This window comes from Camelina sativa, unplaced genomic scaffold (assembly GCF_000633955.1).
Source record: "Camelina sativa cultivar DH55 unplaced genomic scaffold, Cs unpScaffold00518, whole genome shotgun sequence".
In the NCBI taxonomy this organism is placed as follows: domain Eukaryota; kingdom Viridiplantae; phylum Streptophyta; class Magnoliopsida; order Brassicales; family Brassicaceae; genus Camelina; species Camelina sativa.
Window position 1 is genome coordinate 27,021 of NW_010921719.1, and position 14,965 is coordinate 41,985.

The 14,965-nt window shown below is 40.1% G+C and overlaps 3 protein-coding genes across 4 annotated transcripts; 1 reads left to right on the forward strand and 2 right to left on the reverse strand.

The window, feature by feature from the left end:
- Positions 1-8: 8 nt before the first annotated feature.
- Positions 9-1,036, reverse strand: LOC104773361 (ethylene-responsive transcription factor ERF091-like). The gene has a single exon (XM_010497956.1). It carries the CDS (start codon positions 927-929, stop codon positions 9-11), a length of 921 nt encoding a protein of 306 aa, XP_010496258.1. The 5' UTR covers positions 930-1,036.
- Positions 1,037-10,990: 9,954 nt separating this feature from the next.
- Positions 10,991-13,729, forward strand: LOC104773342. 2 transcript variants are annotated; one of them, XM_010497924.1, is made up of 15 exons: positions 10,991-11,148; positions 11,242-11,308; positions 11,408-11,501; positions 11,595-11,651; positions 11,746-11,815; positions 11,896-11,960; positions 12,059-12,140; positions 12,243-12,292; positions 12,374-12,517; positions 12,602-12,672; positions 12,740-12,809; positions 12,893-12,958; positions 13,070-13,228; positions 13,319-13,416; positions 13,502-13,729. In XM_010497924.1, the coding sequence occupies exons 1-15, from the start codon at positions 11,016-11,018 to the stop codon at positions 13,572-13,574; spliced, it is 1,299 nt and encodes a 432-aa protein (XP_010496226.1). In that variant the 5' UTR covers positions 10,991-11,015; the 3' UTR covers positions 13,575-13,729. The 2 variants fall into 2 exon arrangements, with proteins under 2 accessions (XP_010496226.1, XP_010496227.1); XM_010497925.1 differs by having other exon boundaries at positions 11,746-11,788.
- LOC104773341 (D-tyrosyl-tRNA(Tyr) deacylase-like) lies at positions 13,618-14,891 on the reverse strand. Its single transcript, XM_010497923.2, has 7 exons — positions 14,619-14,891; positions 14,475-14,541; positions 14,371-14,401; positions 14,148-14,288; positions 14,019-14,044; positions 13,874-13,932; positions 13,618-13,799 (listed from the first exon to the last, which is right to left on the reverse strand). The coding sequence occupies exons 1-7, from the start codon at positions 14,750-14,752 to the stop codon at positions 13,775-13,777; spliced, it is 483 nt and encodes a 160-aa protein (XP_010496225.2). The 5' UTR covers positions 14,753-14,891; the 3' UTR covers positions 13,618-13,774.
- Positions 14,892-14,965: the final 74 nt, after the last annotated feature.

Here is a 14,965-nt window from a genome sequence, read left to right on the forward strand (position 1 = left end):
TTTTTCTGTCAAAAAAAAGATAATAATGTGTCCAAATAATCACTTCCCAAATCCTCAAACTCAAACAATCCAAACACATCACATAATGTCTCTTCTTCCGTAATCATCTTCTTCATTTTAACTTCTTGAAACATATAATCTTCGTCACTCCTTGGTCTCTTTCTTGAACCTAACCAAGTTTCTCCACTCCCAAGCAATCCACAAGTCTCCGTAAACTCCTTAGTTGAAGGATCACCAAGGGTACAATGGTTTTCAACCATCCCATCGTCAACGACTTTATCATAAGCCATGGTCGCTTCTTTTTCTGTTCTCCATCCTATTTCGTGGCCACTTCTCAAAGGTTGGGATGTATTTGAGCTGTGTATCGGGTAGTAGTTTGGGGAGCAATCCATCTCCATAGCTTTAATAACCGTCTCGAGTTGAAAATTTGTGTTAGCTTTTTGAGTCCCTCTTATTCTAACCGCGGCTTTATCGTAAGCCATAGCTGCTTCTTCTGCAGTTTGAAACGTTCCGAGCCAAACCCTAACACCGTTTCTTGTCGAATCCCTGATTTCAGCTGCAAATTTTCCCCACGGACGCCTCCGCACTCCCCTGTATTTCCTTGTTTTGCAAGAAGCTCGAGAAGACAAAGAACATGAATCAATGGTAGGGTTGGTTAAAGGGTCATGAATGGTTTTGTTTGGGAAAGAAGTAACCGCATTGAGAAACTCTGTCCACTCTTGGGCCTCCATCGACATATCTAGGCTTGGAAACCATTCTTTAGAATCTTCCAGTATGTTATCAATAGTAGGCAACGCTTCCCAAGTTGTAAAAACTTCTGGAACATGACCTGATGATATTTTATCGGTTTGTTGTGATTTTCTGATGTAATTCGCCCAAACATTCTTTAGGATCTCTCCGTCTGGTTCTTGAATATTGCCAAAAACCATTTTGAAATACTGGAGAGAGGAGTATGTATTGGTGAGATATAGGACTTTTTAAAGAGATCGTTGCTTTTGGGGATTTTGTGTGTACGTTGAATGGCAAATCTGCGGCAGGATAATTGGAAAGTACAGTTGGTGAAACTTGTTTTCCAAGGTTCTGACCACCTCGTTTCATGTAACTTATTCAGGGTTTTAGGTGCCACACGTACAACAAAATCAGGGTTTATCTATAGCTTAATATTGTAATATTGTTTCTTGATTTTGAAGTATAAAGATTGTGTACTCTTGAAAAAGACTAGATGCAGAGTATTTAGTATTATTATAAACATTTCTTTTGTCAAACTACTTAAAAATAGAAGTAAATTTTATATCTTCTGATCTCTGAATAAGACTACGTATATATGCTGCATATAAACAAACTAAAAAAGAGATGTTTTTTAACGACTAAATAAAAGACGGCTTTGTTTTTTAATGTCAACGATTTTCGTGTTTACTTTTGTAATCTTGAGTTTTACGCTTCATGAGAATATATGATGTGTTCCCACGAGAGGCACAAAACTGTTTTGGAAATAAATTTAGTTAAACAGAGCTTCTAAATTACTAGATTTTTAAATAAGGATTGATGAACTCTAATAATTGATTAAGCTCTCTTGGCAACAATGTTTATTCAGTTTATGGGTTAAGTTTGTTGATAATCATTGATTTAGTATGATTGTGTAGGTTTATGCCCAGCAACACTAGAGCTTCCTAAAATATAAATGTGAAACGAAATCAGATCAAGTGTAAGACCTAAGTCATTAGCAACCTTTTCTCCAAGTGCTTATTCGTATCATACGATTTTTGACGGTCTAAAGATTTGACACAATGATGAGAGGCAAATAAAATATAATTTATGTGTAAATTTCCAAATAGAGTAAGATATAATCATCCACATATTCCACACGCTTTGAAACATATGTAGTGTACAATTAAAAAAGAAGTTAATTAAGAACTTTATTCAATGTATTTAAGTTAGAAACTTTATAAGATAGGTTTCAAGTCATCTCACAGCTAGCTAGCTGTTAAAATTAAATATATAAAACTAGATACTAGCTAACATTTAATCTATTTTCTTTGGGAATACTCACCTCCCAAGGAGGAATGGAGTAGGAGCACAATAAAACCAACTCCAAGTGCTAAACTACTAGCCTACACAGTACACACCCTTGGTTACTGTACAACTTTCATCAAAACTAATCAATTTATTATACATAAGTACTCAAAGCAACCACGTACGTGATAAATCTCAACACAATTTGATAAAAAGATGGCTCTCGACGGTGAACCTAGGGTTGCGGATACGAGTGAGCAGAATACTGCCATGGCAGACGTGGGTGAGAGAGATCGACCTCTGGGTGATCCGCCTGATCGACCTATGTCATGGGTGAATAAGGTGAAGGGCAGTAGCGGTGGTGGAAGGCTGACTCCGGAGGAGATGATGGATGATGCGTTTGTTAGAAAACGGGGGTGCCTGACTTTTCCGGATGGGGAGGATGGGGAACCAGTGATAACAATCGAGGAGGAAGTGCTGACGACCATAAATGGGTTATGGAAACGGTGTTTGATCGTGAAGGTGCTGGGTCGGAACATAGCTGTCTCGGTTCTGAGTCGGAGGTTGAGGGAGATGTGGAAACCGTAGGGGGGATGTCGGTAATGGATCTGCCTCGCCAGTTTTTCATGGTTCGTTTTGAAGTAGAAGAGGAATATATGGCGGCGCTGACTGGTGGACCATGGAAGGCTTTTGGCAGCTATCTTATGGTACAAAGGTGGTGTTCAGAGTTTGATCCGTTAAGAGATGAGATTGTAACAACGCCTGTTTGGGTTCGTTTGGCTCATCTCTTGTACAACTTTTACCATAACTCGATCCTTATGAGTATTGCTGAGGGACTGGGGACTCCGATCAAGGTGGATGCGACAACGTCAAATTTTGAGCAGGATCGATTTGCGAGGGTTTGTGTAGAAGTGAATTTAAGAAGGCCTCTAAAGGGCACTGTTATGATTAATGGAGAACGTTACTATGTTTCCTATGAGGGCTTTACAAATATATGCTATAATTGTGGCATATATGGCCATCTAGTTCACTCTTGTCCACGTATAGTGCAGGATGGAGGGACGACTGTTAGTTCTCCACGGCGGCCACGGCGGCCAGCTGCGATGAATTCATCGCCGGTATCACAGGGTGATGAGGGTTTTACCTTGGTCACGTCACGGGGACGGAGACCAGTGGCACATAAGTCGCCGGTGGTGTCTGTGACGGATGGTTCTGGTTGTAATCCGGGCCAAAATAACCGGGTTTCGGAACGGGCGAGTGACTCTGGGAATATTCTGGTTTCGAACAGTTTTGGCAGGTTAGAGCAGGATCTGGCATCCCGTGATTTGCGGAGTAATACCGGTAAACGAATCGAGAAGGTGGTTGCCCAGGCGGTAAGGTCGGTCGAAACTTTGGGAAGAAATCTGAAAGAGATCACGGTGTTTAAGGAAAGGGGTAATATTTTAACCTCGAATAGTTTTGCGGGTTTGGAGGAGGAGATATCTAAGTTGCAGGAAAGGGAAGTTGTTCGATCTAAGGACTCGAATAAGGAAAATGTGCTGGCTGAACGATCTTCAAATTCTGGGAAGTTATTTAGCGTGAAAGAGGGGTTCGCATTTAAAGGCTCGGCGTCAGTTAGTAGTGGCGCGAAGGAAAATTTAAAAGAGAAACAGGCTGGTAAAAATAAGGCTGGAGAGGTTAATGGGCCGCGTTTTAAGGGTAACAATAGGCCCACTAGAGGTCTTGTGTATGGCCCATCTCGAGGAGAGATTGAGTTATCAGCATCGGGAAAACCGTTGCGAGTGGAACGTGAAGGCGTTGGCCGTCCGGGGGGTTTGTTCGCGACGTAGGGTCGAAAAGCAGAACTAGCATCCGTGGAAGGTCAGAATGGTGAGGGTTGTTCATTACCTATTACAGCCCGCAACGGATCATATGTTTTACAGGGAGAGTCTATTGAGCAATCAGTTCCGTAAGATGGAGGGATGGAACTGGTGGTGGCTTAACGGTTGGCCCCGGCGGTTTGACGGTGCAATCTTTTTTTGATTAAGATGATGAATCTACTTTTATGGAACTTCCGGGGGCGAATAAACCTAATTTCAGAAGATCCATAAGGTATATGTTAAAGAAATTTCAAACGGATGTCTTGGCTTTGTTTGAGACTCATGCGGGAGGGGATCGAGCAAGACGTATTTGTCAAGGGTTGGGGTTCGATAACTCCTTTCGGGTTGATGCAGCTGGCCAGAGTGGTGGGTTGTAGCTGCTTTGGCGATCGAGTGTTGGGACGGTGCATATTGTGGAAACTTCTGACCAGTTCATCTATGCGGTTGTTGGAGAGGGGGTTGAACCTATCCATCTGGTAGTGGTGTATGCTGCTCCTACAGTTGGACGAAGGAGTGGTCTATGGGGTAAATTGAAGGAGGTGATTAGGAACCGGTGTTTGTAGGAGGAGATTTCAATACAATTATCCGGTCAGATGAGAGGACATGGGTAATGAAAGGCTTTCATTAGACCCCTTAGCGTTTGGTGAGTGGGTAAATGAGTCCTCGCTTATTGATATGGGCTTTAAGGGGAATAAGTTCACTTGGAGAAGAGGACAGGTAGAAAGCACCTATGTTGCCAAAAGATTGGACTGGGTCTTTTGTAATGCACATGCGAGGTTGAAATGGCATGAAGCATCCATTTTGCATCTTCTATATCTTGCCTCAGATCATACTCCCTTGTATTTTCAGCTATGCCCGTTGGTAGCTAGAAATCCAGGGAGGCGTCCATTCAAGTTCGAGGCAGCCTGGTTGCAGCATGAAAGCTTTCAAGAGATGTTGGAGAACTCCTGGAATGGTGAGATACCAACACCACAAGTTTTGCTTGGGCTACAGGAGAAGCTCAAATGCCGGAATAATGCGGTGTTTGGTTTTGTCCAGGAACGCAAGGAAAGATTAATTGGCGAGATCAAAGGGATACATGATTTGTTAGTCTTGGCACAAACGGATGCGTTACTGCAGAAGGAAGCAGAGTTACTTCAGGAGTTTGATGAGGTTCTGGCGCAAGAGAAAGTAATCTGGTTCCAAAAGTCACGGGAGAAGTGGATAGTTGAGGGGGATCGCAATACTACGTACTTTCACACTTCTACAGTTATTCGAATAAGGCATAACCGTATTGAGATGCTTAAAAACAATGATGGCCATTGGATTGAGGATCCTGCGGAGCTTGAACAATTGATGATTGCTTATTATAAAAGGTTATACTCCATGGAGGATGTGGATCAGATAGTACCGCAGTTGCCAAGTGAGGGTTTTCTATGCTTGAACCAGGAGGAGGTGCGAGACTTGAGTAAACCCTTTGCTGCCTTAGTGGTTTATGAAGCGCTGAGAAGCATAGGGAAATTCAAAGCACCTGGCCCAGATGGTTACCAACCTATCTTCTATCAGCATTGTTGGGATATTGTTGGAGATTCAGTTAGGAAGTTTGCTCTTGACTTCTTTGAAACAGGACAGCTTCCGTCTGGAATGAATGATGCGCTGGTAGTTTTGATCCCAAAGGTTGGCAAACCGGAAACGATTATGCAGTTCTGTCCTATTAGCCTGTGCAACGTGCTATTCAAGATCATCACAAAATCATGGTCCTAAGGTTGAAGAAGATAATGCCTAATCTGATTGGTCTGACCTAGTCTAGTTTTATCCCAGGGCGGTTGAGCATTGATAACATCGTTGTAGTGCAGGAAGCAGTGCATTCTATGCGGCGAAAGAAGGGACGCAAATGATGGATGCTACTAAAACTTGATTTGGAAAAAGCTTATGACAGGATCAGATGGGACTTTCTCGAGGATACACTTCGGGCGGCCAGGTTTCCAGATCAGTGGGTAGCTTGGATCATGGCGTGTGTCACTGGTCCTTCTATGAACCTGTTGTGGAATGGAGAGAAGACAGAAGCTTTTCAACCATTGAGAGGGCTCCGCCAAGGGGACCCTTTATCGCTATACCTCTTTGTCCTCTGTCTTGAGCGGTTGTGCCATCTCATAGAACTATCGACAACTGCAGGGGAGTGGAAGCCAATAACTCTATCTCGAGGAGGTCCGAAGCTTTCTCATATATGTTTCGCAGATGACCTAATCTTGTTCGCTGAAGCATCGGTTGCGCAGATTAGAGTGATACAACGAGTTCTTGAGCAGTTTTGTGTTGCTTCTGGCCAGAAAGTTAGCCTAGAGAAATCTAAGATTTTCTTTTCGGGTAATGTGAGTCGAGACATGGAGATGAGGATAAGTGAGGAAAGTGGAATCAGATCAACCAGAGAGTTGGGGAAGTATCTTGGGATGCCAGTTTTACAGAAAAGGATAAACAAGGAGACCTTTGGTGATATATTGGAGAAGGTTTCGTCGAGGCTGTCGGGTTGGAGAAGGCAGTGCTTGAGTTTTGCAGAGAGATTAACTTTAACAAGGGTTGTTCTCTCGTCAATGCCTGTTCATGCTATGAGTTCTATCTCTCTGCCAAAATCTATTCTAGACAGTCTGGATAAAGCATCAAGATCGTTTTTGTGGGGGAGCAGTCCAGAAAAAGGGAGTAGATTTAGTAAGTTGGAAACGGGTTTGTCGACCAAAACTTGAGGATGGATTGAGAATACGGTCAGCGCAGTTAATGAATAAAGCACTTTTAGCAAAAGTTGGTTGGAGATTACTGCATGATCAGTCGAGTCTGTGGGCAAAGGTATTGCGGAGCAAATACAAGGTAAAGGATACTCATGATGGTTCCTGGTTGGTTGCCAAGAGTTTGTGGTCCTCAACATGGAGAAGTATGGTGGTTGGGTTCTGAGAAGTGGGTGTTCCTGGTGTTCGTTGGGTGATAGGGGATGGCAAGACTGTTCGGTTCTGGAGTGATAAATGGTTAGTGAGCTCCCCACTGTCGTCTCTGCGAACTTGTAAGTTGGCGGGAGGAGCAACAAATGTCTCTGCTAGGGAGTTATGGTGCAATGACAGAGGTTGGTTGATGGAGCAAGTTTCACCTTTTGTGCCGGCTGAGGTGGTTCTACAGTTGAGTTCAGTAGTAATAGATAGTGTCTCTGGAGCTGCAGACCGACTGTCATGGGGGGAAACACAGGATGAGAAGTTTACGGTGGCATCAGCTTATTCGTTGCTTACTCGGGATAATGTACCACGCCAGGATGTTAGTAAGTTATTCTCGAGGGTGTGGCGGGCCATTGTCCTAGAGCGAGTTCGCCTCTTCCTTTGGTTAGGTATGCATCAGGTGCTTATGACCAACAAGGAGAGACAAAGGCGTCATTTATGTGACTCTAGTATCTGTCAAGTATGTAAAGGTGGGGAGGAGTCTCTTCTGCACAACTTACGGGATTGTCCTGCTATGGCGGGTGTTTGGCGTCGGTTAATCCCACCGGGAACAAGAAGGGATTTCTTTGCTAAATCCTTACTTGAGTGGTTATATGGGAACCTTGGGGACGATGGGAAGATAGGAGAGAGTACTTGGTCCACACTTTTTGCTCTGTCAACTTGGTGGGGATGGAAATGGAGATGTGGGAATGTTTTGCCGCAAATGGGCAGGGTCGAGACAGGGTGAAATATTTAAAGGATCTCACAAATGAAGTTTCTTTGGCCCATAAGCAAATGGAGGTCCAAGTACGAGGTCAGGTGGTATTGGAAGAGAGATTGATTTCTTGGAAAAGATCATCTGAGGGTTGGGTGAAGTTGAACACTGATGGGGCCTCAAGAGGTAATCCCGGGTTAGCTACAGCTGGGGGTGTGTTGAGGGATGAGGATGGTTGTTGGTCTGTGGGTTTTGTATTGAACATTGGGATCTGTTCTGCACCTTTAGCTGAACTATGGGAGGTGTATTATAGGTTGTTAGTTGCATGGGATCGTGGAGTGAGGAGGTTGGAGATCGAGATGGACTCGGAGATGGTGGTCGGTTTTTTACAGGCAGGGGTTAGTGATGCTCATTCGTTATCTTTCCTGGTACGTTTGTGCCATGGCTTTTTTGCAAGGTACTGGATAGTCCATATTTCACATGTGTATAGAGAGACCAATCGTCTTGCTGATGGATTGGTGAACTATGCGTTTTCATTACCGCTGAGTTTTCTTTTGTTAGAGTCGGTTCCAGATTGTGTGAACTCTATTTGTTTGGAGGATGACCATGGAGTTGTGTTTCCACGGCAAATCCGAGTGTAGCTTCATTTCTTTTTAATAAATTAAGGGAGGTTTACCTCCCTTTTCTCACCAAAAAAAAAAAATCTCAACACAATTTGATCTTAATGCGACACAAATAGCTCAATGGACTATCCATTGTAGGAGTTGGAGGGATACTATGGGATCAAGAATCTTATTTGGAAAAGTACTCAAAGCAACCACATACATGAAATACATTATGGTTCGGTAATGTAAAAGNTAAATCCTTACTTGAGTGGTTATATGGGAACCTTGGGGACGATGGGAAGATAGGAGAGAGTACTTGGTCCACACTTTTTGCTCTGTCAACTTGGTGGGGATGGAAATGGAGATGTGGGAATGTTTTGCCGCAAATGGGCAGGGTCGAGACAGGGTGAAATATTTAAAGGATCTCACAAATGAAGTTTCTTTGGCCCATAAGCAAATGGAGGTCCAAGTACGAGGTCAGGTGGTATTGGAAGAGAGATTGATTTCTTGGAAAAGATCATCTGAGGGTTGGGTGAAGTTGAACACTGATGGGGCCTCAAGAGGTAATCCCGGGTTAGCTACAGCTGGGGGTGTGTTGAGGGATGAGGATGGTTGTTGGTCTGTGGGTTTTGTATTGAACATTGGGATCTGTTCTGCACCTTTAGCTGAACTATGGGAGGTGTATTATAGGTTGTTAGTTGCATGGGATCGTGGAGTGAGGAGGTTGGAGATCGAGATGGACTCGGAGATGGTGGTCGGTTTTTTACAGGCAGGGGTTAGTGATGCTCATTCGTTATCTTTCCTGGTACGTTTGTGCCATGGCTTTTTTGCAAGGTACTGGATAGTCCATATTTCACATGTGTATAGAGAGACCAATCGTCTTGCTGATGGATTGGTGAACTATGCGTTTTCATTACCGCTGAGTTTTCTTTTGTTAGAGTCGGTTCCAGATTGTGTGAACTCTATTTGTTTGGAGGATGACCATGGAGTTGTGTTTCCACGGCAAATCCGAGTGTAGCTTCATTTCTTTTTAATAAATTAAGGGAGGTTTACCTCCCTTTTCTCACCAAAAAAAAAAAATCTCAACACAATTTGATCTTAATGCGACACAAATAGCTCAATGGACTATCCATTGTAGGAGTTGGAGGGATACTATGGGATCAAGAATCTTATTTGGAAAAGTACTCAAAGCAACCACATACATGAAATACATTATGGTTCGGTAATGTAAAAGCCGAGACTTGAGATTTGAGAATATTCGAGAACCATAAAGGTGTACTAACAACATTGAACTCCTGAGTCAGTAAGGTCATCTCCAGCGGCAAGAAATGTTGATGATTGCTAAAAAAAAGATTTTTATTAAATTTATTTTTTCCAATAAATTCATCAATAAATTAGCGACACCTGTCACTTTTTATCTCAGGACCGTTTCTTCCGTTACTCAACAGACAAACGCTTCTCCTCTTTTTGTCTTCTCTCTCTTCATTTTATTATCTTTTTAATAAAAACATCTCATATAGTACGTCCACTGGAGATGCCCTAAGAGCATCTCATTCTCTTAAGGGCATCTGCATTGGGATAACTGATCTGGGTGTTCTTAGAGTAAAAATATTATGAAAATAATGTAAGATCATTAGTTTAGATTTTTTTTTTAAGGAGTTGGTTATTGGGAGAACATGTTTAAGATCATAAGATTTAATAATATAATAATCTAAAACATATTACAATTTTAAAAACTTTAAAAAATAATAGTTAAATTGCAAACTTAAAAAACTTATACTGAAATTCAAAATACAATACCAATTTTTATGAAACAAAAAAAAACATTAAAGATATAAATAAATAAAAACAAACAAACATATTACTTAATTAAAACACACAAACAATTTATTTAATTAATACATAGTTTAATGTCCAAATTTATTCCATATATTCTCCTTTGCAAAAAATTGTATCCATTCACGGGATGCCACGTTAGGCAAGAACTGAGCCAAAACAGTTCTACATCAAGACCCAACAACATGTTCTAAGTCCACTATTTCCTATATTTTCAATTTAAAAAAGGCTAAGACCATCATCACTACAGTGACAATGACATCGTTGCTTTAAAAAAAATTATTATTTTAATCATATATATATTTTTTATTTTTTTATTAATGTCCACCATTAGAAATACGACATGTGGCTATTTGTTAAAAGTAACGATTCTTCAGCAAGTAGCTGAAGCACTGATTCTTTTTTTTTTTCTTCTCTCTTATTATTATATATTATTTTTTAAGTAATTCTCTTCCTGAGTAACCCATTAATGATGCTCTAAGCACACCCAAACTGTTCTGCCAATGCAGATGCCTAAGAGCATCTCATTCTCTTAAGAGCATCTCATTTTCTCACGGTTGCTCTTGTTATTGGGTCTAAAAACAAAATAAAAAACTCAATATTCGGTCAATTAAAAAGAGAAACATTTGTTTAGGAAGGATTTTGAGCAACGCATTAGCAACACGACGTGGCGTGTTTTTATACGTTGATGTTGGACTAAAAATTCTTAAATAACTATTATCAAAAAAAAAAAAAAAAATTGTGAAATAATTTGAACGATAGATAGACGTTTCTATTTAAGTCGTCATTATTTAGTTAATTAATTCCCCAAAAATATACCCGGTTATCACCTGATAAACCCGGTTCCGTGGAATTAATCAAATTTTGTTTGGGAACAATATCTCTTATGGCGGGAAAATTGCTTCTTTTGACTATTAGGGTTCTTCTGGTAAATCTCTCTCCGTTCTACTTTAGGGATTCGATTTCAAAATCCTTTTTTTTTTTTTTTTTTTTTTTTTTTTTTTATTTTGACCATCCTATTTTTTATTNAAATTAGGGAATTGTGGAAGAGAAGATGTCGAAAGAGACGAAGGGTAACAATAATACAAGCAGAGTGATGAGTAGCTACGGCGGTGGCTTGGAAGCAAACACCTTGGCCATGCTTGATTCCACCGGCGCTAAAGACAGTCGCGACGCTAACGAAGATCGTACGTTTTCTCAATTTTTATCAATTTCCGTCTACGTTTCCGCTTTTACCCTTTGTTTGTTGTACTATATTGATCCGTTGAATGAAACCCTAGGTTTGCAGTATCTGGAAGCTGTTCGTGCTGCTTCACTTGTACCCGAAATTGGAATTCCTCCAACCAAGTAATTTACTCTGTTTTTAAGAAATTGTTATATAAGAAATATGAAGTTTTTGCCTCAAAAGGCTCATGATTTTGATTTGGGTATTTGTTAAATTTGAAGCAAAATGTACCAAGCGATGTTTAGGATATTGAGATTTGGAAGAACATTGGAACTTATAACAGCAAGTTTCCAGCTTTTGACACAATTACATCAGGTTCTTTGATGTTCTGTAGTTTCTTTTTTTTGTTGTCTCCACAATTTGTGTAAGTTTTCATTGTTTTGCTTATGATTTTGTTTTTGTTTTCAGCGGTTTCCTTGGGTTTATGTATCTGATTCACCTGATCACTTGGAAATCGTTGACGAGGTACACTTGTTACAAAAGTTTTGATCTGTTGTTCATTCTTAGTTATGGTAGGTATGGTTGATTGCATTTGTTTGTTAATGGTTTTGTATGGCAGGCTTGGTCACCGTTTAATTTCGGGTCTGATGTTGATTCTGATGGTAAGGAATTATCAGTGAAAAGCTTATGTAAGGACGCTGTCTCTTCTATTGAGTTAGCTTTTTTTTGGTTCTTGTTTTTTTATGACTTATTGCTTTTGTGATTTCAGTTTTTCAACAGCTGATTCAAAACATGAACAAAGGAGTTAATGAGTCTGAGGAATCGGAATTCAAGGTTGGTTTACTTGTTTCTACTTAACCTGCTTTGCTTTGCTCTGTTGCAGATAAGCTTAAATTTAACACCTCTTGCTCCTTTTATTTGGAATTCTGTAGATCCTGGGAAATATGTTCCTGTTCAAGTATCTTGTTCATGTTCTTAAGTTGGATTTTACACCACGAATTCAAGTGTATAAAGGTACGTACGTATGTATGGTGTCTTCATAGTTTCAAGATTTGTCTTTTTTCTTGTGTAATCTGGGGACAATTTTTGAAGCTTTGTGTCCTTTTTGTGCTCCAGAAACCAACAACTGGAGTCTTTTAAAGGAATCCTCACTGAATCTACTTCTGGTACATCCCATAATCAATGGCTCAGAACTAGTGTATCCCCTTTACTTTATCCGTGACTTAGTGTTGTGGTTCCATTTGTAGGCTTCAAGACAAGTGAAGTTCAAACTTCTAATGAAAGATTATCTATCAACAATGTGTGCACCCATTAATGCTGATGAGAAGTCTATCAGTTTGGTAGAATTGCACAAGGGCACACTTTCTGCTATGAAGGAACTTCTAGTAATGGTAAGTTGTAGGTTATGTATGACCGGAGTATTAAAGTTACTAGATTTGAAGTTCTCTTCTCTCACATATATGTTCCTTGTTTAGATCATGGACCTTGATGCATCAAAGCAGAAAGCTGACTTAGAAGGGATTACCTCTAGAGGAGATGGCGTAAGGTATTCAAATCTCGGCCTCTCTTTTGAATTGTGTGTTTCGCCATGTTTGTGATCCATTTTGGTGCAGGACCCCTGCAATGGAGATCATTCTCGACGAGCTGACTTATGATGGATACTTGCTGTCAAATTTTCTTCAGGTAAGAGACAAAACCACCTTTTGAAACTCTTTGTGTTGTCTGAATTCTTCTCTGTGGTTCTTGAGTGCACATTTTTCAAGCAGGTTTTCGACGATCCTATATGGAAGCTAGAGATTGTTCTCCAATACTTCACCAAATACATTCCTAAGGTTTGTTGATAATTCTCTGATTTCCCTTTGTTCATCTTCTCCAACAAATGTTGTTCGTATAGTTTAATTCTTTGATTGTTCTCTCTTGAGGAAATTTACCTTTGGTTGCAGCCTTCTGTTCGTACCCGAAGATCAAACATTCCTCAAGCAGAGGGTCCACAAACACTAAATGGGATCTTAAAGACCTTTTCAAGTGGCACAAATTCGAAGAACATTACTAAAAAGATAGGAGCTGACACTGTTCAGATCCTCATCGGACATGCCTTTCTGGTAATAATGAATGATATCTTTGTTTCTCCTTCCACATTCTGTGTTTTTTTTTCTTTGCTTCCTTGCCCTAATTTGATTAATTATCATCAGGCTCGGCTCACATTCTCTAACCCAAATGACGGAGACTCTATAACAGAGATATGCAATAGTATCATCTCTGCATTTACTAGTCTTAAGCAAGTAGATAAGTAAGCAGCAGTTTCTTTTACCCTCAATTCATTTACAATTTATAGCTTTCCTTTGTCCATTCAAAAGCTTTCATGGTTGTTACAGGAAAATCGAGATTCTATCTTTTGGGAAAGAAGTGTTGTTTACTGCTGGAATGATACTCAAGGCAAAAGCTTAAAGCATTAGGCATCTAGGAACCAAGATTTTAGCAAATCTAGAGGCTTGCATTGGATTAAAAGCAAACAAGTCACACGTAATGTAGGAATTAACAGTTACAGTCCAATGAATTATGAATGTTTCACATCAATACATATGATTCTGAGTTTCACTGAATGGTATCTCTATAGTTTCACTGATACAAGATTAGTAATTTTATGATTATGTTGATGCCTTTGTCTCATTCCTGCAACACATTAAGACTTGCTTAAGTAACAAAATCAGTGCCTGATAAAGTTTATGCAAAACATCTTTGCTTACTTGGAGGATTGAGGTGATTCGAGCTGCATCGTGACTGGACCGTCGTTTACAAGATTGACCTTTCAATATTATTAAAGTAATGTTATAAGAAGAGAACTAGTTTTAAACCTTTCAATTTGACCAATAGGAAGGATTAATCTCTTACCTGCATCATAGCTCCAAACACACCATCTGTTTTATAAAGAAAAGAGTTGACAAATTCAGAAAGACTGAAGAAATACTGTATGGTCAAGTTTTTTGAACAAGAAAGATCAATGAGAGTGGGTGCTAGTACCTTTGACAGCATCAGGGTTATATGCTTTCTGAAATTTCTCGACTAAAGAAGCGTAAAATGGTTTGGCTTTATCAGGTGGCATCGCCACATGAAAATCAGGTTTGTTACCTTTCAAGAATCCGTATAATGTAAACTGACTAACTGTACCAGAAGCAAGCAAAGGACACAAATCTCAGTACATTGATCAGAAGCCAAACCTTTCTCTAATAAACAGATTTATTACCAAGTAAAACTCCATAATTCTTCTGCATTACCTGCACAAAACCGCATCCAAGTTTAAATTATTTTTAAAAAGTTCATAAACGAATCCATTGAAACAAAACTTACAGTTTGGTCCCATCCTTTGCCAGTGGTTTCATTAGTGAACAGTCTCATGTTTAAAACTTTTCGACATCTATAAAGATTGTTAAAATGTCAACGAAACTTTAAATGGAAGAATTAAGCTAAAGGTGATATTTTTGTGCAGCTTACATGTAATCGGCGTCAGCATCTGTATCTGATTCATGGATTCCAATTAAAACCAAGAGACCAGGGCCAATCTCCGATACGATTTGACCATCCACAGTAACAGAGGAAGATGAGACTCTCTGGATTACAGCTCTCATTGCTCTGATCTGATAATTCCGACGGTAAAGTCGCTGACTTTGGTGGCGGCGACCGCGGCAGAGGAGTAAAGGTGAGAGCTTGTTAAGGAGTAGAGTGGTGTGGGAAGAAGGAAACACAGAAGCAGCAGCAAGACAATTCATTTTCTTGCAATTGATATAGTCCTCTCTGATGAAGGATGATGAACAATATAACCGAAACTAAACCGAACCAAA

Excerpts from the sequence above, each read along its gene's own strand:
- LOC104773361 (XM_010497956.1), bottom strand. The coding sequence starts at position 929 with ATGGTTTTTGGCAATATTCAAGAACCAGACGGAGAGATCCTAAAGAAT.
- LOC104773342 (XM_010497924.1), top strand. The coding sequence starts at position 11,016 with ATGTCGAAAGAGACGAAGGGTAACAATAATACAAGCAGAGTGATGAGT. Across the intron at positions 11,149-11,241 it reads TCGCGACGCTAACGAAGATC|GTTTGCAGTATCTGGAAGCT; the intron begins GTACGTTTTCTC and ends ATGAAACCCTAG. Across the intron at positions 11,309-11,407 it reads ATTGGAATTCCTCCAACCAA|CAAAATGTACCAAGCGATGT; the intron begins GTAATTTACTCT and ends TTAAATTTGAAG.
- LOC104773341 (XM_010497923.2), bottom strand. The coding sequence starts at position 14,752 with ATGAGAGCTGTAATCCAGAGAGTCTCATCTTCCTCTGTTACTGTGGAT. Across the intron at positions 14,402-14,474 it reads GCAAAGGATGGGACCAAACT|GTAATGCAGAAGAATTATGG; the intron begins GTAAGTTTTGTT and ends GGTTTTGTGCAG. Across the intron at positions 14,045-14,147 it reads TAACCCTGATGCTGTCAAAG|ATGGTGTGTTTGGAGCTATG; the intron begins GTACTAGCACCC and ends TTTATAAAACAG.